Genomic DNA, 26607 nt, shown 5'->3' on the forward strand with positions numbered 1-26607 from the left:
AAGTAGGTCAAAGGCAGAAGCTTATAGTGATGGATGTTATGCTAGTAGAGACAGGGAAACAAATGAGAGAACTCAGGGCAAAATGTCCTGTGAACTGGAAGGTACTGATTAGAGTCTCCCAGACTGAGTGATTGGGGTCGGGGTGGCGGTGGGGGAGCAGGCCAAACCAAATCCAGTACCATGTTCTCCTGAGCCCAAGGCCAGACCCAGCCGTATACCTCTGCCTTCCCCAATGGATCATGTCTCTGAGGAGAGGGTCATGAAAAGATCCACAGTTCAAACTTGTCCTAGGTAACACTTCCTACTAGCATGTGGACACATGTGGAATCGCCAAAGAGCTCCCAAGTATGTTTGGGAGTGGTTAATGGGAAACAACCGTCTGCAGGGCCAAATGCTAAAGATAGTTAGGGGAGAAGAGAAAAAGTGAGAAGTCACAATGAATATCCAAGGAGAGAAAAAAAAGCAAAATCATGAACAATTAAAAACACATCATGTTATATACACACACATAAAAACAGAAGGAAAAAAAGAAACCCAAACCACAGAGTACAAAATTAAGCTACTTTGTTCCCAAGCAAAGCCAAAACATATTCTTAGAATAAGCCAATGGGTAAAAAGTTTAAGAGAATCTTCCCATCACTCTTATATACTTACTTAACTATTCTGAATGAAAATATACATTGTAGTAAGATTATAATAAAATTGATAAACTCATGAATCCCTTATAACAGTGTAAATTATCACAACTTTTTTTGAATATCAATTTGGTAATAAGAATCAAAAGCTATAAAAATTGTCATAGTCTTTTACCCAGTAATACTCCTGGGCATTTAACCTTAAGGAATAAATCCAAAGAAAAGCTGTCTGTATAAAAATAGTCACTGCAAAATTATAGCAAGTTTTTTAAATGGGGGCTAGAAACAAATGTCCCAAAAAAGAAGAATGATTAAGTAAATTAAGACACAGCAACACACTAGAATCCGTGAAGTCATTAGTAATCATAATTATGATGTTTATGTACCAACACGGAATGTATATGATATATTATAATTTGTAATCTTTATTAATTATCTCTAGATTGCCATTACTACTAGACAAAAACGAATACCTATGACAGAGTCCAAGAGGAAATGGGGAGAAATAGACAGTTGATATGGGGTACAGGAGCTGTAGAATTGTGGGTGACATTTGTTTTCTTTTTCAAAATTTCCTCGCGAGTTTGTTGTTTGTCCATTAAACACATTATAGGTTTGGCAGATGAGTAGTAGAAGCAGGAACAATAAAATGAAAGGATGGAGGCTCTTAACAAGAACCTGTTAAACTATTAATTAAAGCTTTATTTTCCCTGTGTCTTCCTACCTTTGTAGAGGTTCACAGTGGCCCCACACTTCTGCCTAGAAACATCCCTGTAAGTCTCTCCTTAAAGCACTCTTCTTAGAACCAAAACCAGAACCACTAAACCTGCCCCCATCGGTCCTCTCTCAGCCCCAATGCATCACTGTGACCTCAAATGCCCACTTCTTTCCCCCAGCTGCCCAGGTCTAGCCAGCCCCTCAAGGATCCAAAAGAATCAAATGTAAATAAAAGGCAGCAGCATACTGAGCTGCCTGCAGCCAGGAGTTGAGATTTCCCAGTACACACCAATCTATAATTAACAGGAGGCAAAGCCAAAAACAACAAAGGATCTTCAAGTAAACTATGCTAAAATACTCCCCAGTTTTTAACTACATTTGCATTCTTTTCTACTCACCCACTCCACCCTGCTCGACCTATTGTATTCGGAAACTCTTCTGAAACCACCAGACTGCAGAAAGACAGTCAGAGCAGGAAGGACATAAGTAAAGCTTGACCGAGGCCACATAGAGAGCGGATACAGGACACTCTTGAGAAACAGAAAGGCTGTTCTTAGAACCACAAGGAAATTAAATAATCCCAGACATGTTACTTAATGGTTTAAAAGTGTGTGTGTGTGTGTGTGTGTGTGTGTGTGTGTGTGTGTGTACTTGTATGTCTTGAGGGGGTGACGGCACAAATGAAGTAAAGAACAGCTACCAGGCCGTCTAAAGATCGTTTCCAAGAACTCCTCCAGTACTGACTGATGCGAGGTGTGATAGAAAGTACTTGTTCTATATGGTTTACACTGGGACCTGTAATTCTCTATTTTCAGAAAACTTCCCTCTTTGAAGGGCATCCCTAAGAACTGCCCTAATATCATTCCTAGTGATTACTCAACCACTTGGGAAGGGTTTCCTAGAGAACTAGCCCTGCCCTTTACCCTCATCCCCCTGACAGTTCACAATCCCTTTTGGAACCACCATAACACTCAGGACAGCCAAGTTTTAACTCCAGTGAGCGAGGAGGCAGCGAGGAAGCCACGTGTGTCTGTGCTTTTGTCTCTAACTGTGAGGGACTTACCTTCATTAGAGGCAATGCAATCTCTTCCGTCACAAGGGTTATTCCAGGAATTTCCTATGGTGGGAAAAAATAGACACACAACTGCTAAACATATCAGTGGCCACAAACTCGAGCCTCAGGAAGTTTTCTGCACAGATAGAAACTGAGGGCAGCTTCCAGTTTGCTAACCTCGGCTTTAAATAAACCTTGGGGTTTATAAATAACAGTGAACATGGCCGGTCTCTTGCCTCAGGAAGGGAAATAGTCTTTAAAGTTATGATTATAATAATAGTTGACAGTGTCGCTAAAGGAAAGAAGACTAATGAAGAACCACAGAGCAAATAGTACATATTGCTTACACATTTGCATTTGTGCCACTGGTGTAATCAGAAGGGGGATAGGTTCCATTTTTGTACTCCTTCCTCCCTCTTCTCCTCTTTTGTTTAAATGTACTACAGTTGGTCCCACCTCACTAGAAGGAACCGAGATTAATGGGATGCTGGTGTGACTTTAGTGGAAAACTTTTCAGCACCTCATCCTCCCCTGTAATTTCAGAGCAAAGAGACCCTCGTAAAGAACTGATGCAGGATATCACATGGTCCAATGTGAAGGGCGTGCAGTCCATCTCAGGAAATCCCAGTTAGAACATTCTGCTAACTAGTGAGCATTACCACAAGGGTAAACTTCCAGAGTCGCCCTTGACTCACTGTTATTTTTAAAGTGTGTTTCTATGTGAATTATGTATATTAGCCTCTCAGCTAGTCAATTCATCTTTTATGTCCTAAAAAAGTAAATAATATGTGAGAAAATAATTTAGAAGGTGTTATGTAGCTATAAAATTTGGTACTTCTTTACAATTTAAATATCCTGGATTTTACAGATATACAATATTCCTGTGAAAGGCAGGATTGCAACAGTGGACAAATAAATTTCCAGAGCATTCAAGCAATTGAATTCTCCACTGAGAGCATAAAAAGCCTGTAATAAGAATCTTTTGTGTGCTTCACTTATCACTACTAAACAACAGAGGATACTTCAAAAACGCTCTAAAATTTCACTACAGTTTTATATTATGAATAGCATCTTAAAATAGGTATAACAACTCACACAGCTACTGTTGAGACAACCACAATAAACTTGTTTTGTGAAAAAAATAAGTATAATAACGCTAATTGTTAGCACAGCATAATTCAGGATTATAAATGTGTAAGCACACCATATTTTCTACTATCTTAAAAAAATCCAATTCAGTCATTTACAGAAATAAACTTCCTCCATACAGAAGTGTGAAAGTAATGTTTTTGAATGTGACAAGTGTTTATTAATAGTGTAGCATTAAGAGCATTTTCAGATTAAAGAACGGGAAAAAAATTGGTTTACATCATTGCTAAAGATAAGCATAGATTTATAGAATTTCAGGATTAGAAGAGATCTTTAAGGTAATGTACCTCAACCACAAGAACTTTAAAGCAACATGGAAAACCCTAAAAAGAGTTTGGCACACAGATGGTTATAACTTTGGGTTTTTTATGTTGTACTTCTTGCAGGATGTCACTCTCTATGTCCACAACTGCTCCTCTGCCACGTACTCATGGCAAATGCAAACATGGAGACGGGCCTGTCAGGCTGACATTCTCACACAACATCCAAGTAACACGCGCTCCATCTTTAAACACAACCCTGGGAACTAGAGGTTGTGTCCCTGCCTCCCAGACCCTGAGCCTCACAGGGCAGGAGAAAGAGAGATGGGTGGTGAGGAAAGGAAGCTGAGGTACATTTCCTGACACTGGGTGGTTTAACCTGCAAACTTCCTGCCACGTTACCACAGAGTCTACACGTATATTCACAAGGGTTCTTAAAGAAAACAGTGAGGACCTAAAGAAGGAACAAGCTCAGGTCTTCCCCTTATAATTCTACAGCGAGGCATGGAAGTTCAATAAGTTTAACAGTAAAACACAAGAAGAAAGGGCCTTTGGGAAAACACTACCATTGCGCATACCAAAAATGTAGAAATCAAACTCAGGTGATATGTCTTTTTTAAGGACTGTATTTAGTCTAAACACAAAACGGGAATTGTCACAATTTATCCTAGTACATATTTTCCTAGGACTGTGTTACCTGAATTCAATTTATTTTTCTAAATGCCTTTGTGATACGGACCTCTACTTCCAGGCTAAGTGTGTAGTTCTAACATCTACATATGAAAGGAGAAGAAGCAGAACCTTTTTCAGGGGATGCCTGTATGTGCTTTTCATTTTCTGATCCAACAAAGCCCAGCTTATTGCACCACGTTCAAGAAAAAATGAACAATATTTTAGCTCAGTACTTCCTAATTAAAAAGGAGAGAGTCTGGACCAACAGGAAGAAAAGGTTAAATGGAGTGAGTTTGCTTAAGACAACTAACATTCACTGATTGTAAAGCTCTAGAGTTACTACACATTTTCTTTATAAGGCTGGGAGAAGGAGTCATGAAGGTGCTAATCTACTAAGAGACTCTCTCAGATTAATAGCAGTGGTCCAGCATTCCTCATTTATAAAACCCTAAGAAATGTTTTAATCCATTCTAGTCACTAATAAAATTAAAATACCATTTGAAGATGATAGAGGCTTAGTTCTGCTTGGTAGTTCTAGGAAGAGTAACAAATACCCTGTATCTTCTCCTTCAACTGCACTGTTTTGTACCAATATCTATGGCCAACAGCAAGGATTCACTATTATTTTTCTGCCAGAAAAATGCCAACTCAGCTCCTTATCAGTCAAAATTGAAATGAAATCACAATATTGGTCACTATGACAGAAATATCTTACAACTGACCCATACCTGTAAGTCAATTTTAATTACATAAGGAATATAAAGCATTAACTTACTGTAGTCCAAGTGAGAACAGAGGAATATGGCAAAAGTTTATCCCAGTTACTTGTCTCTGGGTATGTGCTCCAATATGAAGAAGCTAAACAGGTTTTTAAAGAAAAAAAATAGACATGGTTTAATAATAAGGTAGTAGACACTGTAATTTGCCAAGACAAGCAAACCAATAAAGATTTTCATCCTCTAAACCTTAACCATCATGATTTTATCTACTGATTAAAATGTTTAGGTTCTGCTTTTGACAATGAGAATAATTTTTTAAAAATTATTTGGCACTTATATGTATTCAAATGGCATTATACCACTTCATATAGAATCAGCCAACACAAAATGAAGAAAGAAGAAAGTTACATTTCACTGAAAAAAAAAATCACTAATGAGGTTATAGAATCAAAATCATATCCTATATCTCATCAGTCTCTGAACAGCCACAACTTGTCACAAAACCACAAGAGAATGAAATTTAATTAGCTGCTGGCTGCAATAGAATAAAAAAAAAATTCCTAACCTGCAATTTGACAGGTTGAGACATTATCAATTTTCTGTTTTCCCTTAAGCAAAAGGGTCAAGGATTCAACTTAACATGCAAACATCAGCAATACCTACCAATTATAAATTCCTGAATGAGGTCAAATGAATGGCAGGCAGAGATGTTCTCAGAAACCCATTGAATAATCTTTAAGAAGAAGACAACTCTGTTAATATTTAAATCTGCCCCCTGCCCCCACCACCAAAGAAGTATAAAATATATATGAATCTTTTAAAATCTGTACCTATTTTGAAATTGCCTAAGCATATACTCACTTCTATACTACCTTCAAGATATTAATACATAATGCAAGACTGTGTGGGTGGAACAGTATTATAAATGAGATCCTTTTTACACATCTTTTTAATAAGTGCCTTTGGCTGGGATCCAAATAAGCTTTCCTCAACCCAATGTTTGTTTTTGCTAGAGGAGGTCCTATTTTAGCAAAGTACCAGCAGGGAAAGCTATAGGATACAGGAGAAAACAAACCCACTAAGCTTGGAGGCAGGAGACCTGGGTCTGAATTCCAGCTCAGTAATGAGTGTGAACATTATCACACTATTTAACTTTTATGAGCATCACTCTACCATGCTCCCAAGGGAGGGATAATCCCTGTGATATCAACAGCTCTCTCTTAAGTCTCCAAAACCATCCCCACCTGCTGGAGGAATAAAGCCCCTCGTTCCTTACCTTAGATTGCCAGGTACTCTAAGACCTGCCTAGCCATGAGTAACATACTCACATTTCTGCTCCTACCAATAAGTTGTTTTTATTTCCAAATCTCTTCATGCTAACTGTACTTATTTTTATAATCAGGTAATTTAATAAACTATTACCACAGGTAAGTGAAATATGGATGCAAAAAAGTACTGTTGGGTCAAAAAAGCTGGATACTTTGGAAAGGCTGAAAAGCATGTCTCTAAAACACTTACTAAAAAACTAAATGTTAGTGAGGCAACTATAAAAGATTGAGAAAAAAGTGCCCTATATTCATAGATTGCTTTGAAATTATTGATCTCCTTAGGGAACAAAAAAGTAATAGGAAATCAGAGACAATACATTACTAGAGGTTTTATGTAAGAAAAATGATTGTGAACTTCAATTAACTGATATACAAATAAAGGGCCTTAATCTACATCAGAAGATGGGTGAATAAATGTACATTTATATGTTTCAGGTTAAAATAAAATGTTTAAGATATCTTTTTTTTCAATTAACCAACCACCCATTGGTTCCAATTAAGTCTAATAAGAGGGTTTCTCTGACTTCACAGAATAATTATAAAATTAAAAGACAAAATGTGTAAAAGTGCTTTGTAAATTGTAATGTGCAATTAAAATGTAAACTATCTTTATTGAAAACATAATAAATACATGCCACCAGATTTTAGTCCATTTGACGACATACACCAAATATAGATAAGGTGGAAAAGCAGGTATTTGAGAAACTCATTATTTACTGAGCACTTCCTTTAAATGTTACTGAGGTAGCTAAACATTTATTCACAAGGTGGAAAAGAGAGGAGTCAGAGGAACAGACGCACCCTTACCGCCAGAGGTTTGGTTGGATCCACAAAAAGGAGCACCAGAGAAGAATACATTCAAGTCAGGATAGAGCCCATAAACCTCAATTAATTGTTAACAAATAAAAATAACTTCTGTTCGTTTCTAGCCACGACATAAATACATTTGATATTGTCTATTTGCCAATTTTGAAACTTAAGCTATGTTTCCACCTTTGCTTCCAGGAACTGTGGGTCGCGGCCACATGACAGCACACAGTGCAAAACGGCTATCTTCTCACAGTCCAGGCGGGTGTTCCATAGAAACTCTAGTAAATACGACTGGTTGAGGAATGCTCTATAGAGCTTTCCAGAACACCAGTCCAGTACCAGGGACCCTGACAGTGACTGTAAAGGACTATGAGGTAGCATATCAATCACTTCATTGTTTCCTGGGGGGAAAAAAAGTAGATTAGCAAATAAAAGGACCCCCTCTCACCTCTCACCCAAACATAAACATTAAAGTCAAAACAAACCCATATGGACCATGTTGTGGGAGAAAAACTACAGCCATACCTGTCGAAAACAAACTGTGGCAGATCAGGTCTGGGTGTTGAATGTTAAGTAGATGAAAGAAATGACCAGGTAAGTAAACAGCCACATAATAGTCTGTAAAAGAGAAAGATGTGGGCCATTGACATGTGGTAAGAGCTATACAGGTATAGATAAAGCCCAGAACTTCACAGTATCCCTATTTTTCTTTGAATCTCTTAAAACACAAAAGTTTGACCAACATGATACCAATCTCTCTGATGTCAGTACATTTCTTCTTACCAGCCAGATCTCATTTATTTCTATCGGTGGCTAATTTTCATCAGACATTTAGCCATGATTACCTTAATTTAATCTATAGTTTTGTTTCTAAGTGAATTGTGGCTTTATGGGACTCTCAATGGTCTTTGGGAGTACATTAGAATAAAAAATATTAAGCACTATGAATTATTCCTTACTCTGGTAGGCTGGGAATAGCTTCTCATGGGAATTTCCTTCCGTTTCTGCCAGTTTGGGGAAGCTCTAAAATGTAGTCTCCTGTGTTTGACCTCATCATCCTCACCATAGCCATCCTCATCTCTGTTGTCATTATTATCATCGTGATCATCAGCATTTTGCTTAGAGAAACTTTAAATTGATACTCATCAAAACAATCTCCGCAGGCATTCTGACACTTCATGAAGTCCTAATTGATTTCTCTGCATAGCTAGCTGCCTAGAATTCACACCTTCACGTCCCTGCACTACATATTTTTGTACCAAGAACACTTGTATACAGATTGAACCAAGGTATAAAAGTAGACTTCTGGTGAATGGGAGGGTAGAAGTACCAATAATTGTTTAGGATCGTAGGAAAACAGAAACTCACATAATAGTAGTGAATTTCATATAGCTAAAACGTTTAAATTATAAGTGAGCCAGCTGGAAACTCATTTTTCTAAGAAGCAAAGAAATATATGCTAATCGTTTGCATAGGAGGCATTATGTGCAAAGGAAGGGAAAAGGGATGTAAAACTCCAACCAACTGGCTTATAAGTGTCCTTTCAGTCACTGTGGATTAAGTGATATTAAAGTGCTTAGCACAAATGGTTGCAGTTATATAATTATGGCAAACCTGAAATAGCAAAACACAAATAATAATATAGTAGGGCACAGTGGTATGGATTTGGGTATCAAATGACCTAGGCTAACCAGTTAATTAGGATGGTACTATGTCTCTGGGATAGGGGGCATTTGGAAATATATTGAGAGTGTTTTGGGTTGTCACAATCATTGGGGTAGAGGGGGGGTTCCTACCGCCATTTGGTGAGTGGGGCTCCAGGGATGTTAAATGCCTCACTGTGCAGGACATTCTCACACAAAGAATTACTGTCGCACCAAAAATGTCAGTACTACCTGTGGTAGGCTGCATGATGGCTTCCAAAGATGTTGATGGGCTAATCCCCAGAGCCTGTGAGTATATTACTTTAAGTGACAAAAGGGACCTTGCTGATGTGATTAAGGATCTTGAGACAGGAAGAATATCCTGGATTATCCAGTGGACCCAGTGTAATCACCAATGTTTTTGTAAGAGGGAGATTTGTCTACAGGAGAGAAGACCATATGATGAAAGAGATTGGAGTGATATGGTCACACGCCAAGAACTGCTAACCTCTAGTGGGGGCAAAAAATGCATTCTTCCCTAGAGTCTCCAGAAAGAACCATTTCTGCCTACATATTGATTTTAGCTCCTCAAGATTCATTTCAGAATTCTGACCTCCAGAACCATAAGAGAATGTTTGTGTGTTTTTTAAGTCCTAAATTTATAGTAATTTGTTACAGCAGCAATACGAAACTAATATAGTGCCCCTTGTAAGAGACACTAAAAGAAGGCTGAGCACACATTTCAGCCTTTTTGAGCCTCAGTTTCATTGTCTGTAGACTGGGGATATCATCACTAAGCAGAATTATTGTAATAATCAAGATAACTTATGTAAAACAGCACATAATACTCATTTAAAATGGTAGCTTTTTATTTATAAACATATCTTTCTTATAGAGAGGTGTTTGGGGAGTCACAAAAAATTTCCAAAAAACTCTGTTTTTTAATATTTCAATCAATATAAACCCATTTTGATCAGTGACATTTTGAAAAATTTCATGCAATTACTAGAAAAAAAATACATCACTCAAAAAAGCAATATTGTTGTCATAAAAATTACCTCTAGAATAGTTTTAACTGGGTACAATTTTGTGTCTATAAAGTAAAATATGTTTAAGAAGGAACGTTGACCTACGTCAGATAACTTATTTTCACAAAGCTCTGGTACTTCCCCCCTTTTCTCATTCTGAAGACCGTAGATTAAATCATGCCTACCATTTTCAAGAGTCATTCCCAGGGGTGAAAAAAAAAAAAAAAAAGATAACTTTGACCTCACAAAATGCCAAGTTGTTTTTAGTGGAAACTTTCCCACATGACGCTTGAGATGGGATGCTCATATATAGCACTGCTGATAAGAATCAAGTCCCAGACAAGACAGAAATCTTGTATTTATCTCTCTTACCACAGGAAGCAGTAGCATGAGGCCTCTCCAAGGCAATTTCCCACAGGTTCAGAGCTCACGATAAAATGTGCCACATACTGGCCCACTTAGCATAAGATATCTCATCTTACCCATAGTATCATTCAAAACAAAAAATCTTTTCACGGATATTCATATTTTTTTGGTTCCAAGTTTGCCCGGTTCCCTCACATCACACCTGCCTAAACTTACGTCATGATAGTAGCTTTTCCTTTTTAAATATTGTGCCATGTCTCACACGTAGGCAAGCAATCGTTGAGTTTAGTCTTGTGCTGACCTGTTTGTGCCCCAACTAGCATGGAGAAGTTGCTTTCACTGGAGCAGTACAATAAACCCCTTCTTTATTTTCTTCCTCATAGATTCCCTTAATACTACTCAAGTTCCCTTTACCATATTTACTCAGCGAAAAACAACTCACTCAAGCTGATCCATAAATCACTTGGGGGACTTGGAAGCTCTTAGCAATTAGCAACAGGGAAATGGACCATTTCCCTAATGCCTTTGTCCTCGCCAGACTCAGGGACCAACATCATGTATTATTTCTCATGGGCTTTTAAAAAGGGAACACCTCATGTACTGTCATCATTTTTATACAAACAAATGGCTTTTAGGATTGCTACTAAAAACGTAAGAAAGCTCACAGCGTAGGTTCTCTAAAAAGAGAGATGTACTCCTCCTCCCAAACCTCCCCCACCATAAAAAGGCTGATGGAGTTGGGGCGGGGAGAAGTTGTTTCCAGAGAAAACCCTCTCCTGTCAGGCTTCAAAAAGGTCAGTGATCCAAGTCCCAAAGAGGCATGAGAAAATGGGGTGACCAGAAAAGAAAATGAGATATAAAAGGATGAGGCATAGCATGTATTGGAAGGATGGCTCAGAACAGAGATGCCTCTCTCTCTCACTCACCAAGGTTGAGAAAAGTAATGCCCTGCGTCACACGTGAGTCGGCACTCCCGAGAGCAGCAGTGAAGGTCTTGCTGTGCCCTGTGGAGAGAGAAGCCATGAACAGGAAGCCAGAGAAAGCATGTTAAGAAACAAAGAGCTGGAATTCCACGCAAGGCAGTGACTCTATGTAATACTCGCATAATTTACTACCTGTGACACTGATAAAGTAAGCCTCTTCAACGTCTAGATCTCCCGGTTCCCCATCATTCTCCAAAAGCCAGCATTGAAGGTGCATGAGCTGAGTGCAGTCACATTGCAGGAGTTGTTCCGGGTTTTTCTATAATCTTAGACCTTAACAGGTAGGTTGTGCTGAGAGGGAAGGAGCCAAAGGAATCCACTTAAGGATCCAAGAGATGGAGGAGACCCGGTGGCTCACTGACACATCCCTGACGTCATTAAGATGTTCTGAGACGTTTCGGAGTCACTTAGAAAGGGTAGTAGACTACTTACTAAACTCAGTGTATTAGTCTTCACTCTCCATTTTTCTAACCCTTCATCTTCAGAAAACTTTTATTTACTGGTTTCAATCATCAATCATTAGAAAATGTGTGAAAACTTTCCACAAAATATCAAACTTACACTATTAAAGCATCTCTATGTGGTTAGTTTGAAGTTACATTCAGTTTCTTCATTATTGAGTAAGTATTGAACTTTTTTACTTCAAACTAACTTCTGAAGAAAACATTAGGCACTCCCACAGAATAGTAAACTGCAGCATGGCCTGGCATGAAATATTTTACATTTTGAAAAAAATTCATCTTTAAAAAATGTTAACTCTACCCACGTTATAGACTATATAGACACTAATTGAAGAAACTAAACAAACAAAATAAATACTCCTTAGCATGGGTCAGACTTAAACTGTTAAGAGGTCATACTGTGGCTGACTTCAGAAATGGAAAAGGTTGGGCATTTCACTGTGCTCCCCACGCTGACTTGGACATATCAATTTCTTGGGCAACAGATGAGTGAAATGAAATAAATGTACTTAGTTCTAAGACCTGTTAAGTTCTGAGACCATGAAAGTTTTAAACGAAATCCTTATGTACCTTTATAAGTTAAGTTTGTTGATACTTTCTAATTAGTAATAATAAAAAAGAAACACACTTTGGGCAAATACATCCATTAGGATTGGTTTATAGGCCTAGAAAAAGATATAGGTCAGGATAAAAAATATATACTATATGAAAATAATTAGCTAATTTAATATTTATCACTAGTGAATTTCTTCAGGAAATATGTATTACATAGATATAGAATATATACAGCTATATATAGATATAGAATATATACAGACTATATACAGATATAGAATGTACTGATAAAATTTATTGCAAAGTAATAAGACTTTAAAATGTATCAAATTTGCTACTATTTGGAAAAAGTGATTATGTAAAATACAAAATAAATGAAAAGTACCTTTATGAAAGTAAAACACTGAATACGTGATTTGTTCCCAAGAGTCAAACTTCGGGCTGTAACATACACACAAACTTCCTAGAAGTAAGAAGGAATTTAGTAGAGCTTAGTAGAATCATAGACAAATAAAAAGTTTCCTAAACCACTTACCCTTACTTCCATTCCTTTAGATGTCCTGCCTCAATTTACCTCATTTTTATTTCCGAGTTCTAGAAATGGTACATTAACAAGCTGCTAACAATTTTCAGTTTCACAACGCCTCAGCACCCACCATAAGCAGTGTACTGTGTAGGCTACTGAAGGGTAGAAAAGTGAATGGAGACAGTCCTGGGTAGGACGTCATGGGAGACTACAGAAGTGTCCAGAGCTTCATGAGATGCCCCTAACAGACACACACTGCTCTGCCCTCTTAGCTAGCTTGTCTTCTAGTCATCACTAAGAGCGATAGACCCTGATTTATCTAAAATGTGTCTCTTCTCTACAGAAAGTTTCCAGTCTTCTTATTTATCTAGAATGAAAGGCAAATTGGGAAAATAAGAGCAAACATGATGTGTGAGCCCCCTACCCACCCATATTTAGGTCATGAAGGGCCTTGGCCCGAGGGAGAAGAAGACAGCTCCTGGCATAGAGTGACCTTTCCAGATGAGCCCTGACGGCCTTCCCTTAAGCCATCTCCCCAGAACACCCTCAGCCCTCCCACCTCCTTCAATATGCAAACCCGCACATCATCTCCAGCGACTGTTGCTATATGGACAGCTAGATAATGTCCATCAAGGACCTACAAATGTGGGCATTATGCTTAAACTGATACTTCAGTCTAATGACAATTTTTATGTGATTAACTGAAATAAGAGATTTCCCTGGTGGAAAGGAACTTGACAAGGAGTCTGGAAACCTGGGTTCTTGTCCCCAAGCTAATATTTAATTAGCTGTGTGGATTCAATCATTACAATACTTCAGCGAATCACAATATTTTCTCTGTTATACTGTACTAGTTCCTTTAGCAAAGAATCACATAGGAAAAAAGCCCCTGAGAAGGCTGCTTAAGGATTATTATAAGCAGTCTTTATAATATTTACCATTTGTGCCTATTTTTAATGACATTTAAGACTGCAATGCATTGCTAGAAGTACATATTATTGCAATATCTTAAATACAAAATAAACAAAAAAGACTAGCTTTATTAGATAAAAGTAGTAACAATTCTATCAGATATAAAATTACAGTTATGGTTACTAAGCACACAATGTCATTTTCTTTAAAATGACAGCAGACTCACTAAGAATAAAAGTAATGCTATACTAAAGCATAAACAAAAATAATAACTATAAGAGTTACAAAGGTCCCATGTAGCACTTTGATTACTTTCATATAGAAAACATATTACCAGCAAAAAAACGACTGGTTTATTCTGTTCTTTTATATTCCATGATCACAAGGAGAAAGACATGCTTAGTTAACAAAGTTAAAAGTTCAGCTTCACTAATAACAAAGAAATAAAAATTAAAACAAGGCACCCTATTTTTCTTTTCAAATTAGCAAAGTTTTAAAAACGATCATCAATTCTGTCACGGGAACAGTAGGAAGAACATTCTCAAATAATAATAGTGAAAGAGTGAACTAGTACAACCTCCCTAAAAAATACGTTTTGCAGAGGATTAGACATAGTCATACCAGTAATAATTCACTAATGAATCCATCCTGAGGAACAACCATGAAATGTCAACAATATAAATAAGATGACAACCTCCACTCTAGGAAAATCCCCCGCACACCATTCTTTAGAGAATTGAGGTTATTGTTTTCCTTGCTTTGAAGAAAGTTAAAGTGAGATGTAGAATAAATGTACCCAATTACATACACTGAGAGCCATATTCAGATCTCATAAGCAAATATTTCAAATAGTTAGGCTGTGGCTTAATTTCCCTCCCAACCCCAAAGTGGGGAAAAAACATAGCAAGGTGACAGGAGGTGTACATAGGCTCTGCAAATCTGCCCCACTCATAGAATTTTCTTTGATAATGGAAATATTCTCTATCTGTGCTGTCCAACATGATAGCCCCTAGCCACACGTGGTTACTGAGCACTTAAAATGTGGCCCGGAAGTTTGAGTCATAGGAATGGCGGCAGCGGGGCGCACTTTTTGAGTTCTCCTCTGGATCTTATCACAAACGGGACATCCATAACCCATCAAAAGACTCTCTGCTCATCACACAGAACAGCTAAGAGACTCGTGCAAGGATTACTTGAAGGTGGGCAAATTGTGCAAGCGAGGGAAGGGAATGGAGTGGAGACGTGGCCCGCATCTGCAGCGGTGGAAACGCAGCCTGCATCTGTGGCTGTGGGGACGCGGCCCACACCTTCGGCTGTGGAAACGCGGCAGGCATCCGCAGCTGCAGAGATGCAGGGGATGCCAGCACGGAACAGATAGCATAAAAGCCAGGAGGTGGGCTCTTTTCCTGCGTCCCACAGCTGATCTCTCCTGCTGAAGGGGCAGCATATACAGCATTTGAGGCAATAACCTCAGTGAGACCTCCAGTTGGGCCCTAGGCTGGACAAAGGACACAAACTCCATACCTGGGCCCCTGCCCCCATTCTTCCAATCCTACCCCCACCCTTCCAGAGACTTAAACTGGCCCCTGAACTGAGGAGTAGTGTCAGATTACAGAGGAGCCTTAGTGCTCAGGCTCATGGAAGACTGGCGTGCAGCTCTGACCCAGGGAAGAGGCTGGGAAGAGTGTGATTTTTGCTGGGCTAGGAGAAAAGAGACTCCTCCACCCCAGCCACCACTTTATCTGGCCTGCTGGAAGAGTGTGACACTGCTGGGCTGGGACAGAGAAGACCCCTCCATCCCCAGCCCCCACCCTTTCTGGCCTGCCTAGGGCAGGGCAATTACAACTGCAGAGGCACTCCCAGGGATCAGCAGTAAGTGGCAGACACAGCTCCGGGCTTTCAGCAGCTCAGAAATCTCCCGCCCGCCACTCACACACACACACGCACACACGCACACGGAAGAAGTTCCCTAAGACTCAGGAGAAATGGACACAGGGCTGGTGGTGCTACTCTCAGTGTGCACATGTGCAGGCAAGAGCAGAACCTGCACTGACTTTGTAGAAACTACCATCCAGACCCCTCAGCCCCCCTTCATCTAAATCTGCAGTCCCAACGTCACTCTGGGCACCAGGTGACCAGGTCTGCTTGCACAATACGCAGAGGACTCTTTGGTAAAGCAGAGGACAACCTGGAGATTACTTGGTGGGCTTAAGCCAAGACTGGCGCTGCTTTTGGTTTTGTTTTGTTCTGTTTTGTCTTTATATCTTTGATATCTTTGCCTGTGTTGAGTGGAGGTTGTCGGTTGTTTTTACATGTGAAGGTATTTGACTTTTTTCTTTGTTCTTGTTGTTGTGCTTGGCGATTTGCTTTGTTCTGAAATTGCCCTACCAGGGCCCAGCTTAAGAGGCACAAGATTCACCATACCCAGAGGCGAACTCCAGACCAAACCAGAGTGCTACCCGGTTTGACCTACAAGTGACACACCCAGAGGGAATTCTCTACAGGCACAAGAGCCCATAGAGACCAAACCACATATAAGGGGTCAACCCTCACGCAGCAGAACAACCTGCTGTGGGCAGAGTCAAGTCTCACAACTAGTCAGCCTAGGCGTCAACCCCCCCTACTCACAAGCGAAAAGCAATTAAAGATCTTCTTTAACAGGACAATATACACAACACAAGAGTCACCTTTGGAGCACACGCAGAGGAGAAGAACGAAGTGGTGCAAGTCAAATATAATGGACACATACTACTTAAGATAACCCAGCAAGAACTAAGTGCGATCTACCTAATACATTGAAGCAAACAGAGAGAGTCAGCCAGAATGGGGAAACAAAGAAACATGTCCCAAATAAAAGAACAGAAGAAACCTCCAGAAATGGAACCAAATGAAACAGAGGTAACCAACCTATCAGAGACAGAGTTCAGAACACTGATGATAAGAATGTTTAAGGAGCTTAAAGACAACATAAAGAAGGATGTAGAAATCATAATGAACAACCAGTGAGAACTAAAGAACACAATTACTGAAATAAAGAACACACTGGAAGGAATTACCAGCAGGCTAAATGAAGCAGAGGATCGAATCAGCAACTTAGAAGACAGTTAGCAGAGATCATCCAAATGGAACAACAAAAAGAAAAAAGAATAGAAAACAATGAAAATGGTTTAAGAGACCTCTGGGATAACATGAAGCTCAATAACATGTGCATCATAGGAATACCAGCAGGTGAAGAGAGGAAGCAAGGGATCGTGAACATATTTGAAGTAATAATGTCCGAAAACTTCCCTAACCTGGTGAAGAAAACCGACATACAAGCCCAGAAAGTGCAGAGTGTTCCAACCACGATAAATCGAAACAGGTCCACACCAAGACACATTATGGTTAAAATGGCAAAGGTTAAAGACAAAGAGAGAATCCTAAAAGCAGCAAGAGAAAGACAGCGGGTTACATACAAGAGAACTCCTATAAGACTATCAAATGACTTTTCTACAGAGACTTTGCAGGCCAGAAGGACGTGGCAGAGATACTCAAAGTGATGAAAAACAAAGGTCTACAACCTAGATTGCGTTATACAAGAAGGCTATCATTTAAAATTGAAAGAGAGATAAAGAGCTTCCCAGAAAAGCATAAGCTAAAGGAATTCATGGCCAATCCAACAGTGCAGGAAATGTTAAAAGGGCTTCTGTAAACAGAAGAAAGAGGAGAAACATCTAAGTAATGAAGAACAGAAATACAAATAACAAAATGGCAATAACTATGTACCTACCAATAATCGCTTTAAATGTAAAAGGATTAAATGCTCCAATCAAGAGACATAGGGTGGCTGAGTGGATAAGAAAACAAGACCCTTGCATATGCTGTATACAAGAGACTAACCTGAGATGAAAAGACACACAGGCTGAAAGTGAGGGGATGGAGTAAGATATTTCATGCGAGTGGAAATGAGAAAAAAGCTGGAGTAGCTACACTTATACCTGACAAAATAGACTTTAAAATGAAGAATATATTAAAAGACAAAGATGGGCACTATATAATAATAAAGGGATCGATCCAACAAGAGGAGATAACTCTAGTAAACATCTATGTACCCAACATAGGAGCACCTAAACATAAAAAACAGATATTGACTGACATAAAGACAGACATCAACAGTAACACTATCATAGTAGGGGACTTCAGCACACCTCTGACAACAAGGGACAGGTCCTCCAGGCAGAAAATAAATGTGGAAACAGCAGCCTTAAATGACACATTTGATCAGTTGGATTTAATCAATATTTTCAGAGCATTTCACCCCAAAGCTGTAGAAAACACAGTCTTCATTAAGAGCACATGGAACATTTTCCAAGATAGACCACATGTTAGGTCACAAAACAAATGTCAATGAATTTAAGAAAACTGAAATCATACCACACTGCTATGAAATTAGAAATCAAATACAGGAAAAAAACTGGAAGACACACAACTACATGGAGACTGAATAACATGTTACTAAACAATGAATGGGTCAACAATGAGATCAATGAAGAAATCAAAAGATATCTCGAGACAAACGAAAATGAAAACACAATGACCCCAAATCTATGGGCTGCAGCGAAAGCAGTCCTAAGAGGGAAATTCATAGCAATGCAGACCTATGGAAACAAACAAGAAATGTCACAAATCAACAGTTTATTCTTACACTTAAGGGATCTGGACAAAGAACAGCAAAATAAGCTCAAAGGGAGTACAAGGGGGAGATAATAAAGATCAGAGTGGAAATAAATGAATTAGAGACCAAAATAACAATAGAAAAGATCAATGAATCCAAGAGGCAGGTTTTCAAGAAGATAAAATTGACAAACCTTTAGACAAACTCATCAAAACAAAGAAAGAGAGGACCCAAATTGATAAAATCAGAAATGAGAGAGAAGTGCCAACAAACACCACAGAAATCCAAAAAAATTAAGAAATTACTATGAGCAACTGTATGCCAACAAATTAATCAATCTGGAAGAAATGGACAATTTTCTAGAAGCACACAACCTTCCAACAACAGACAAAAGGAGGCTTTACAGTTGTAAGTTACTCTGCTTTCAGGAACCATGTTAGGTGTCCAATTTGGTACTTTTGCAGGTATCAATTAGAACAGAAGTATTTCTCAGAATATCTCAGTATCGATGAGTGTCACTATAAATCCTGAGTGTGTGGGGACATGGGGAGGGGCATTCTGTAGGACCCAAAACACCACCGATAATGTCAAAAGGCTCACGACAGATCAAAGACAAAGGAAGAGGTGCATCAGAGTTCCCTAATGGAAAGGTAATGGCGACTGGGAGCTGGTGAGGAAGACAAACTTGAATGGATGAATTTTAAGAACAAAAACACACTTGAAATAAATACGGCACAAATAAGTTATCCAAATGCATTGAATTATAATAATTCCAAGATGTTTCTTTCATTCCATTTTGTGTGCTGCTAAGGGACAAACATGGGAGGTATAGTCTGAAAGACTTAATGGTTTAGTTTTAAAACGTTTCAGCTATGTCTGGAGCTTCAGGACAGTGGATCAGGCAGAGCTTAAAGAAAAAAAGTATCTCTTCAAGAAAACTGAGATCAGATCCAATATATCACTAAATATTCACGATTTTCCCATGATTTGAAGTAGATTATTTTAAACTGACACAAAAGTTGACAACAAATCTGTTCTAAACAATGTACCGAACATTGACATGTGGTAATTTACTAATTAGAGAAAAATAGGCAACACTTACTTCTGGAAGTTGTGAAACTGAAATTGTGCAAACAATTAACTGCATTGAATCAATAGTGAAAATTGGTAGACTTCATGTCCCTAGCATTATTTCAATCTGATTCCCCTGAGCCCAGCCAATTTTATGCCTATGAAGTAGCCACTTTTGGAAGCAAATTCACTTTTAACAGGGTTGCATTTATTTAAAACAAAACAAACAAACAAACAAAAAAAATGAAGGTATCCAAAATGAATACACACCTGAAAGTATTTTCTGAGGGAACTACTCAGCTAAGCTGCGGTATTAATAAGCACAAGCTGGTTTTAAGAATAATTGCTTGTAGATGCCTTTTAAATGATCATTTTACATAAAAAGTTACTTTATTATACACCCAAGTAGTGCTTCTCAAAGGGCAGCACCATTTCTTGGCTGAGGGAGTGGAAACAAATTATCTTAAGGGCTTTTCAAAATGTAACACTATCCACCCCTGGAAAAACTACACTTTTTTTTTCTCTTTTTAAAGCATCCTACAGACTTTAAATTCTAATTAAGTAAATATCAGTCTTTAATAGCCCACATAAAGAAAATTTCTTCGGGGTCCCCCCTTTTTCTCAGAGTAAAGAGGTCTTGAAACCCAAAACTGAGAAAACCACTGTAGTTTATCCTTAGCCACACATGGTCAGTTTCTGGCTCTGAGCTCATAAAGCAGCAGTGTGATGAAATTACCCATAGCTGCTATATAAGGCCCTGGCTGGGCTGAGCTTGCTGTCCGTTATAGCCCAGGAAGCTGATTTGTGGTGACCTGTTGGACTTGGACGTTTTAGCTGGTTTTCTCCCCGTTTTATTTTTTCCCTTCCCTCTTGTTTCCTTGGTCTCATTTTTTTAGTTAGTGTTATTACTTAGTATTGTAGTTAGCATAGTTATTGTTTATTAGCCCCTCCCCCCACCCCCCACCCCCCGTTTTATTTTTTCCCTTCCCTCTTCTTTCCTTGGTCCCTTTTTTTTTAGTATTATTAGTTAGTATTGTTAGTACAGTTATTACATTTAGTCAGTGTAGTTGGCATAGTTATTGTTTATTAGCATTGTTAGTACTATTGATAGTATATTTAGTCAGCACAGTTGGTATAGTTATTATTATTAGCAGCGTAGTTAGTACAGTTGTTTGTGAGCACAGTTGGAGAGCACTGTTAGTATCATCAGTGAGTGTAGCTAGCGGGTCACCATGTCACGTGAGTTTACAGACATCCCTGTTGACCAGGAGCCCCCCAGTGCCCATTACGAGCTCATTGGATCCATCGGCGAGGGCACCTTTGCCAACGTAGTGGTGGCCATGCACGTTCTCACGCAGACGAAGGTGGCTGTGAAAATCATCAAACAACGGGTCTCTGACAAAACGCGCAGCTCTCTCCTGCAAGAAGTCCGCTGCATGGCAGACTTGCAGCATCCTAACATCATCCAGCTATTCCACGTGATCAGCTGGGCGGAATCCCTCTATTTGGTCATGGAGTTCGTGCCCGGAGGGGACCTGCTGGACTACCTCCGTGCCCACGGCCGCATGTCGGAGGACATGGCCCGCGGCATCTTCCGGCAGCTGGTGTCAGCAGTGCACTACTGCCACGAGAAGGGCGTTGCTCACCGGGACCTGAAGCCAGAAAACGTGCTGCTAGACGCTCGGATGAATGCCACACTAGCAGACTTTGGACTTGGCGCATCCTCCAACATCCATCAACGCAGCACGTTTTGTGGCACTCTCTTATATACAGCCCCAGAACTGTTCCTGGGCGAAACGTATGACAGTTGTGCCTCGGACATCTGGAGCCTGGGAGTGCTGCTGTATGAGACGCTGACGGACACCGTCCCTTTCCATGCGACGAGCTGGCCAGAGCTGATGATGAAGATAGCCAGAGGGCGGTATGTGGTGCCAAGCTACCTGTCCATTCACGTGGCAAACCTCCTCCAAACACTGCTGAACCTCAACCCTGAGCAGAGAGGCGATCTGAAGGCCATCATGCCAGATCCCTGGCTGAACATGGGCCAAGAGGAAGAACTGAAGCCGTATGTTGAGCCACCCAGTGATGACATAGACACCTGGGTCATAGAAGAAATGGTGAACCTGGGCTTTCGCTATGAAGACATCAAGAACACTCTGTCTAACAAAATAGGCAATAACATCCTGGCCACATACCGCATTTTACACAGAAAAAACTTAAAATTCCGGACTCGAACCATTAAGGTGAAGCCCTTCCATCCTCCTGAGTTCCAGAGCCGCAGCCCCTCCCCAGCCCAGGAGGTTCAATCCGAGTGGTCCATTTGCCAGCAGGCAGAGCAGCAGCCTATGGCCCACGAGCCAGGGCAGAAGGCCCAAGAGTCTGCGGGTCCTACATACATCCAGGAGTACAGCATAACCATTCCTGAGTCCAGGACCACCCCACCTCCATCCAGCCCAGGATCCAAGACCGCCATTCCTGAGCCCAGCCGGGAGTCTAGAAATACCACCCCTGAGCCCTCCCCTCCCAAGCACTGCTGGGGCTCCAGGACCTCCACTCCCAAGCACAGCCAGGGCTCCAGGACCGCCACCCCTGAGCCCAGCCGGGGGTCCAGGACCGCCACTCCGGAGCACAGACCAGGCTCCACGACTGCCATTCCTGAGCACGGACCAGGTTCCAGCACCATCCTTAGCCCAGCCCCCCAATGTCACCCTGGGGACTCTCTCTCCAGCCACAGCACCAGCAGCAGCAGTGGAAACACAGAAAACATCAAGCCGAGCCGGCGGCAGGTGGTTAGGGGGTGCTTCAACTTCTTACGAAAACTGTTCTGTCTGCCTCCAAAGAAGGGGTGCTGCAGACGCAGTCAAGTAAAGCCCCTATAGACTTTTGACAGCAAACGTGGGGCTACAGCAAGACTCCAGGGATGTCATGCCTGGCTCCCTGCATTTTAAAGGCTGAAATAGATGAAACTGAGGTCCAGGGAGCCTGACCACGTGGTGGGGGAGATCGGCCAGAGGCTGGATGCAAACTGCAGGTCGCAGCAGTACAAGAAATACACATGCTGTGTCCAAGGAGCCGTGGGAGAGAGGACTTGGGCCAGCAGACAGCGGAGATGTGACCAGTGCCATGGCGTCTCTGCGTGGGATTCCCGGCCAGGGTATCTGGCATCGCCGTGGCATCCAGCATCGCCGGGGCCTTCAGAAGGATCTCCTTGGAGGATGTCCTGGAGCTTCCTGGGAGACAGGAGGAGGGACCACCATTGCTGCAGGTCCACCACTTCGGCCCCCAGATGGGTGAAACTTCACAGACTGGACTGTTTTTCCTGGGGCCCTTCTTCCCTCCCCTGCTCTGTGGGGAGGGGATGGTTCTTATTAAAGCCCTTGGTTTTCCAAACCTTTCAATAAATGTCTTGCTTCAGAAAGATGTATTGGGTACTCTTGTTTTGCATCCTCCAGTATGAGGAGCGTGTAGTGATGTAATACTTGGACTTAACTGGCACAACTCTGCACCTTTGCATGTTGTACGCTCTTGGTCTTCTGTTCCCTTGGCTTTGAACCCTCAGCTCCCTTGTCCATTTCTCCTTTGTGGCAGGATGGTGTTGCTTGCTCACACAGCACACATGCTGCCTTCTTCTTGTGGATGCTCAATTGGAAGGAATCACAGACGGTCCAAGCCAGTTATGGTGACCAGTCCCCTCTCCCAACCCCCTGCTAGTGATTGGATGAGGCAGGGACTCATGACCTAGTTTTGGCTAATGAGGTATTTCAGGAAGTCCACAGGGGCTTCTGTGAGAGATTCTCCTTCCTGCGTGCCCAATGATGTCAACAGGAATCATCTCTCCTGACCTGTTGGCTTTGCCTCCTTCCACTGTGCTGGCGTCATTCTCAGGTGGTCTTTCCCTTTATGAAAGCAAAGTGGCCACTGACAGCCACAGGGTGATGTCACATCCCAGCAGCGTCCCAACAGAAATAGAGTGTCTCTTCCCCATGATTCCAGCACTGTCTAAACATGTGTATCTTTAAAGTGACATGAGCTGCCAACAGCCCCACATCCCATTCTTCTTAGAGGTCAGAGCATGGTTGGGTCACCATTATTGGTGAGAATGGAACATTTCCCTGAAGTGTGCTGGAGCACGGAGCAGGAAAAAACCCAAAGGTTTAACACTCCATTCAGCACAATCCTTGTCAAGCACTAGATTCTACCACCAGCTCAGCTGAATCAAAGAATGGAGTCTAGAGGAATGGCGGCAGCGGGGTGGTCTTCTTGCGTTCTCCTCTGGAAGGTACCACAAATTGAACATCTATAACCCATCAAAGGACACGCTGCTCATCACACAGAACAGCTAAGAGGCTCCTACGAGGATTACTCGGAGGTGGGCAAACTGGGTGAGCCAGGGAAAAGGGAAGGGAGTGGTGTGGAGATGCAGCCCACATCCGCGGCTGGGAGACGTGGGGGTCCCAGGACACAGAACAGAGATCACAAGAGCCAGGAGATGGGCTCTTTCTCTGCGTCCCACAGCTGAACTCTCCTGCCGAGAGAGCAGCGCATCCCATGATTGAGGCAGTAACCTCAGCAGAAATCTCCAGCTGGGCCCTAGGTCAAACAAAACAGCAAAAGCCCTACCTGGGCCCCTTCCCCCACTCTCCCACAGCAATCCTACCCCCGCCCTTCCAGAGTCTCAAGCTGGTCCCTGAACTGAAGAGCAGTGTCAGACGACAGAGGAGCTGTAGTGCTGAGGAGCTGTAGTGCTCAGGACCTGGAAAAAGCCGCTTTGCAACAGTGACCTAGGGCAGAGCCTGGGAAGAGTGTGACACTGCTGGGCTGTGAGATGGCAGACACTTCCCTTCCCAGCCCCCACCTTTTCTGGGCTGCTGCGGCAGGACAATTACAGCTGCAGAGACACATGTGGGGTTAACAGCAGATGGCAGAGGCAACTCAGGGCCTTCAGCAGCTCAGAAATATCGAGCCTTCCACACACCCACACACCTCCACTCTTATCCCCCACACCCCCAAGGGAAGAAATGCCTAAGACTCAGCAGACCTGGGCACAGGGCCGGCTGTGGTGCACTCAGCGCGCGTATGTGCAGGCGAGAGCAGACACTGCACTGACTTTGTAAAAACTACCAACCACAGCCCATAGCCCCGCGCACCTAGAACTGCAGTGCCAGGGTCACTCTGGGCACCAGGTGGCCGGCTCTCCCTCTACAAGACGGAGAGGACTCTTTGTACAAAAGAGGACAACCTGGAGATTGTTTGGTGAGCTTAAGTCAAGACTGGCGCTGCTTTTTTGTGTGTCTGTTAGTATCATTTTTAGCATATATATATATATATATATACATCTTCCCCTTTACCTCTCTCTTCCTTTCTTTTTTATTTTCTCTGCCCTACTTTTCTTCCTTCTTTCCATTTTTCTGTATTGATTTTTATGTGTGTGTGTGTGTGTTTGATATTTTTGCCTGTGTGGAGTGTGGGTTATCGGTTGTTTTTACATGTGAGTGTATCTGGTTTTTTTCTTTGCTGTTCTTGTTGCTGTTGTTGTTGTGCTTGTTGATTTGGTTTGTTCTGAAATCGCCCTACACCAGGGCCCTACAACACACCCAGAGGCCAACTCCAGACAAAACCAAAGTAATACCGGGTTTGACCTACAAGTGACACACCCAGAGGGAACTCTCTACAGGCACAAGACCTCATGGGGGTCAAGCCTCACCTGGGTCAGCAGCTCATCCACTGTGGGCAGAGCCAATGCTCACAACTAGACAGCGTAGGAGTCAATCCAACCTACTGACAAGCCAAAAGCAATTAAAGTTCAACTTGAACAAGAGAATACACACAACAGTCACTTTTGGAGCACACGCACAGGAGAATAGAGAAGTGGTGCAAGTCAAATATAAAGGACACATACTACATAAGACCCCCCCAGCAATGACCAAGAATCCTAGGGGATCTACCTAATACATTGAAGCAAACACAGAGATCAACAGTAACACTATCATAGTAGGGGAATTTAACACACCACTGACAACAAGGGACAGGCCTTCCAGACAGAAAAGCAATATGAAGACAACGGCCTTAAATGACACATTGGACCACTTGGATTTAATCGATATTTTCAGAGCATTTCACCCCAAAGCTGCAGAAGACACATTCTTCTAAAGCGCACATGGAATATTTTCCATGATAGACCATATGTTAGGCCGCAAAACAAGTCTTGATAAATTTAAGAAAATTGAAATCATACCAATTGTCTTCTCTGACCACAGTGCTACGAAATTAGAAATGAACTACAGGAAAAAAACTGGAAGACACACCAATCCATGGAGGCTGAATAACTTGTTACTAAATAATGAATGGGTCAATCATGAGATCAAGGAAGAAATCAAAAGATATCTCGAGACAAACGAAAATGAAAACACGACGACCCAAAATCTGTGGGATGCCGCGAAAGCAGTCCTAAGAGGGAAATTCATAGCATTGCAGGCCTACCTAAAGAAACAAGAAACATCACTAATCAACGGTTTATCTTCACACTTAAGGGATCTGGAGAAAGAACAGCAAAATAAGCCCAAAGGGAGTACAAGGAAGGAGATAATAAAGATCAGAGTAGAAATAAAGGAAACAGAAACCAGAAAAACAATGCAAAAGATCAATGAATCCAAGAGTTGGTTTTTAGAGAGGACAAACAAAATCGACAAACCTTTAGCCACACTCATTAAAAAAAGAGAGGACCCAAATTAATAAAACCAGAAATGAAAGAGGAGAAGTGACAACAGATGCAGAAATACAAAAAATTTTAAGAAATTACAAATTTGACAATCTGGAAGAAATGGACAATTTTCTAGAAGCATACAACCTTCCAAGGCTAACTCAAGAAGAAACAGAAAACCTGAATAGATTGATTACCACCAGGGAAATTGAATCAGTAATCAACAATCTCCCAACAAACAAAAGCCCTGAGCCAGATGGCTTTACAAGTGAATTTTTCAAAACATTCAAAAAAGAATTATCATCTATTCTCCTCAAGCTGTTCCAAGAAATCCAGAAGGAGGGAAGGCTCCCAAACACTTTTT

General features: G+C 41.2%; 1 protein-coding gene across 5 annotated transcripts in view; it reads right to left on the bottom strand.

Moving 5' to 3' along the window:
• GSAP (gamma-secretase activating protein) overlaps window positions 1-26607 on the bottom strand; it is a 99707-nt gene that overhangs the window by 33720 nt on the left and 39380 nt on the right. For all 5 annotated transcript variants that reach the window (XM_019744568.2, XM_019744572.2, XM_019744569.2 and 2 more), the window contains 7 exons: window positions 12766-12843; window positions 11308-11385; window positions 7870-7962; window positions 7528-7745; window positions 5870-5939; window positions 5263-5345; window positions 2416-2469 (listed from right to left, as the gene is read on the bottom strand). In XM_019744568.2, the coding sequence (XP_019600127.2) occupies window positions 2416-2469; window positions 5263-5345; window positions 5870-5939; window positions 7528-7745; window positions 7870-7962; window positions 11308-11385; window positions 12766-12843 (674 nt within the window). The remainder of the gene's footprint in view (window positions 1-2415; window positions 2470-5262; window positions 5346-5869; window positions 5940-7527; window positions 7746-7869; window positions 7963-11307; window positions 11386-12765; window positions 12844-26607) is intronic.

Source organism: Rhinolophus sinicus, linkage group LG09, assembly GCF_036562045.2.
Source record: "Rhinolophus sinicus isolate RSC01 linkage group LG09, ASM3656204v1, whole genome shotgun sequence".
NCBI lineage: Eukaryota > Metazoa > Chordata > Mammalia > Chiroptera > Rhinolophidae > Rhinolophus > Rhinolophus sinicus.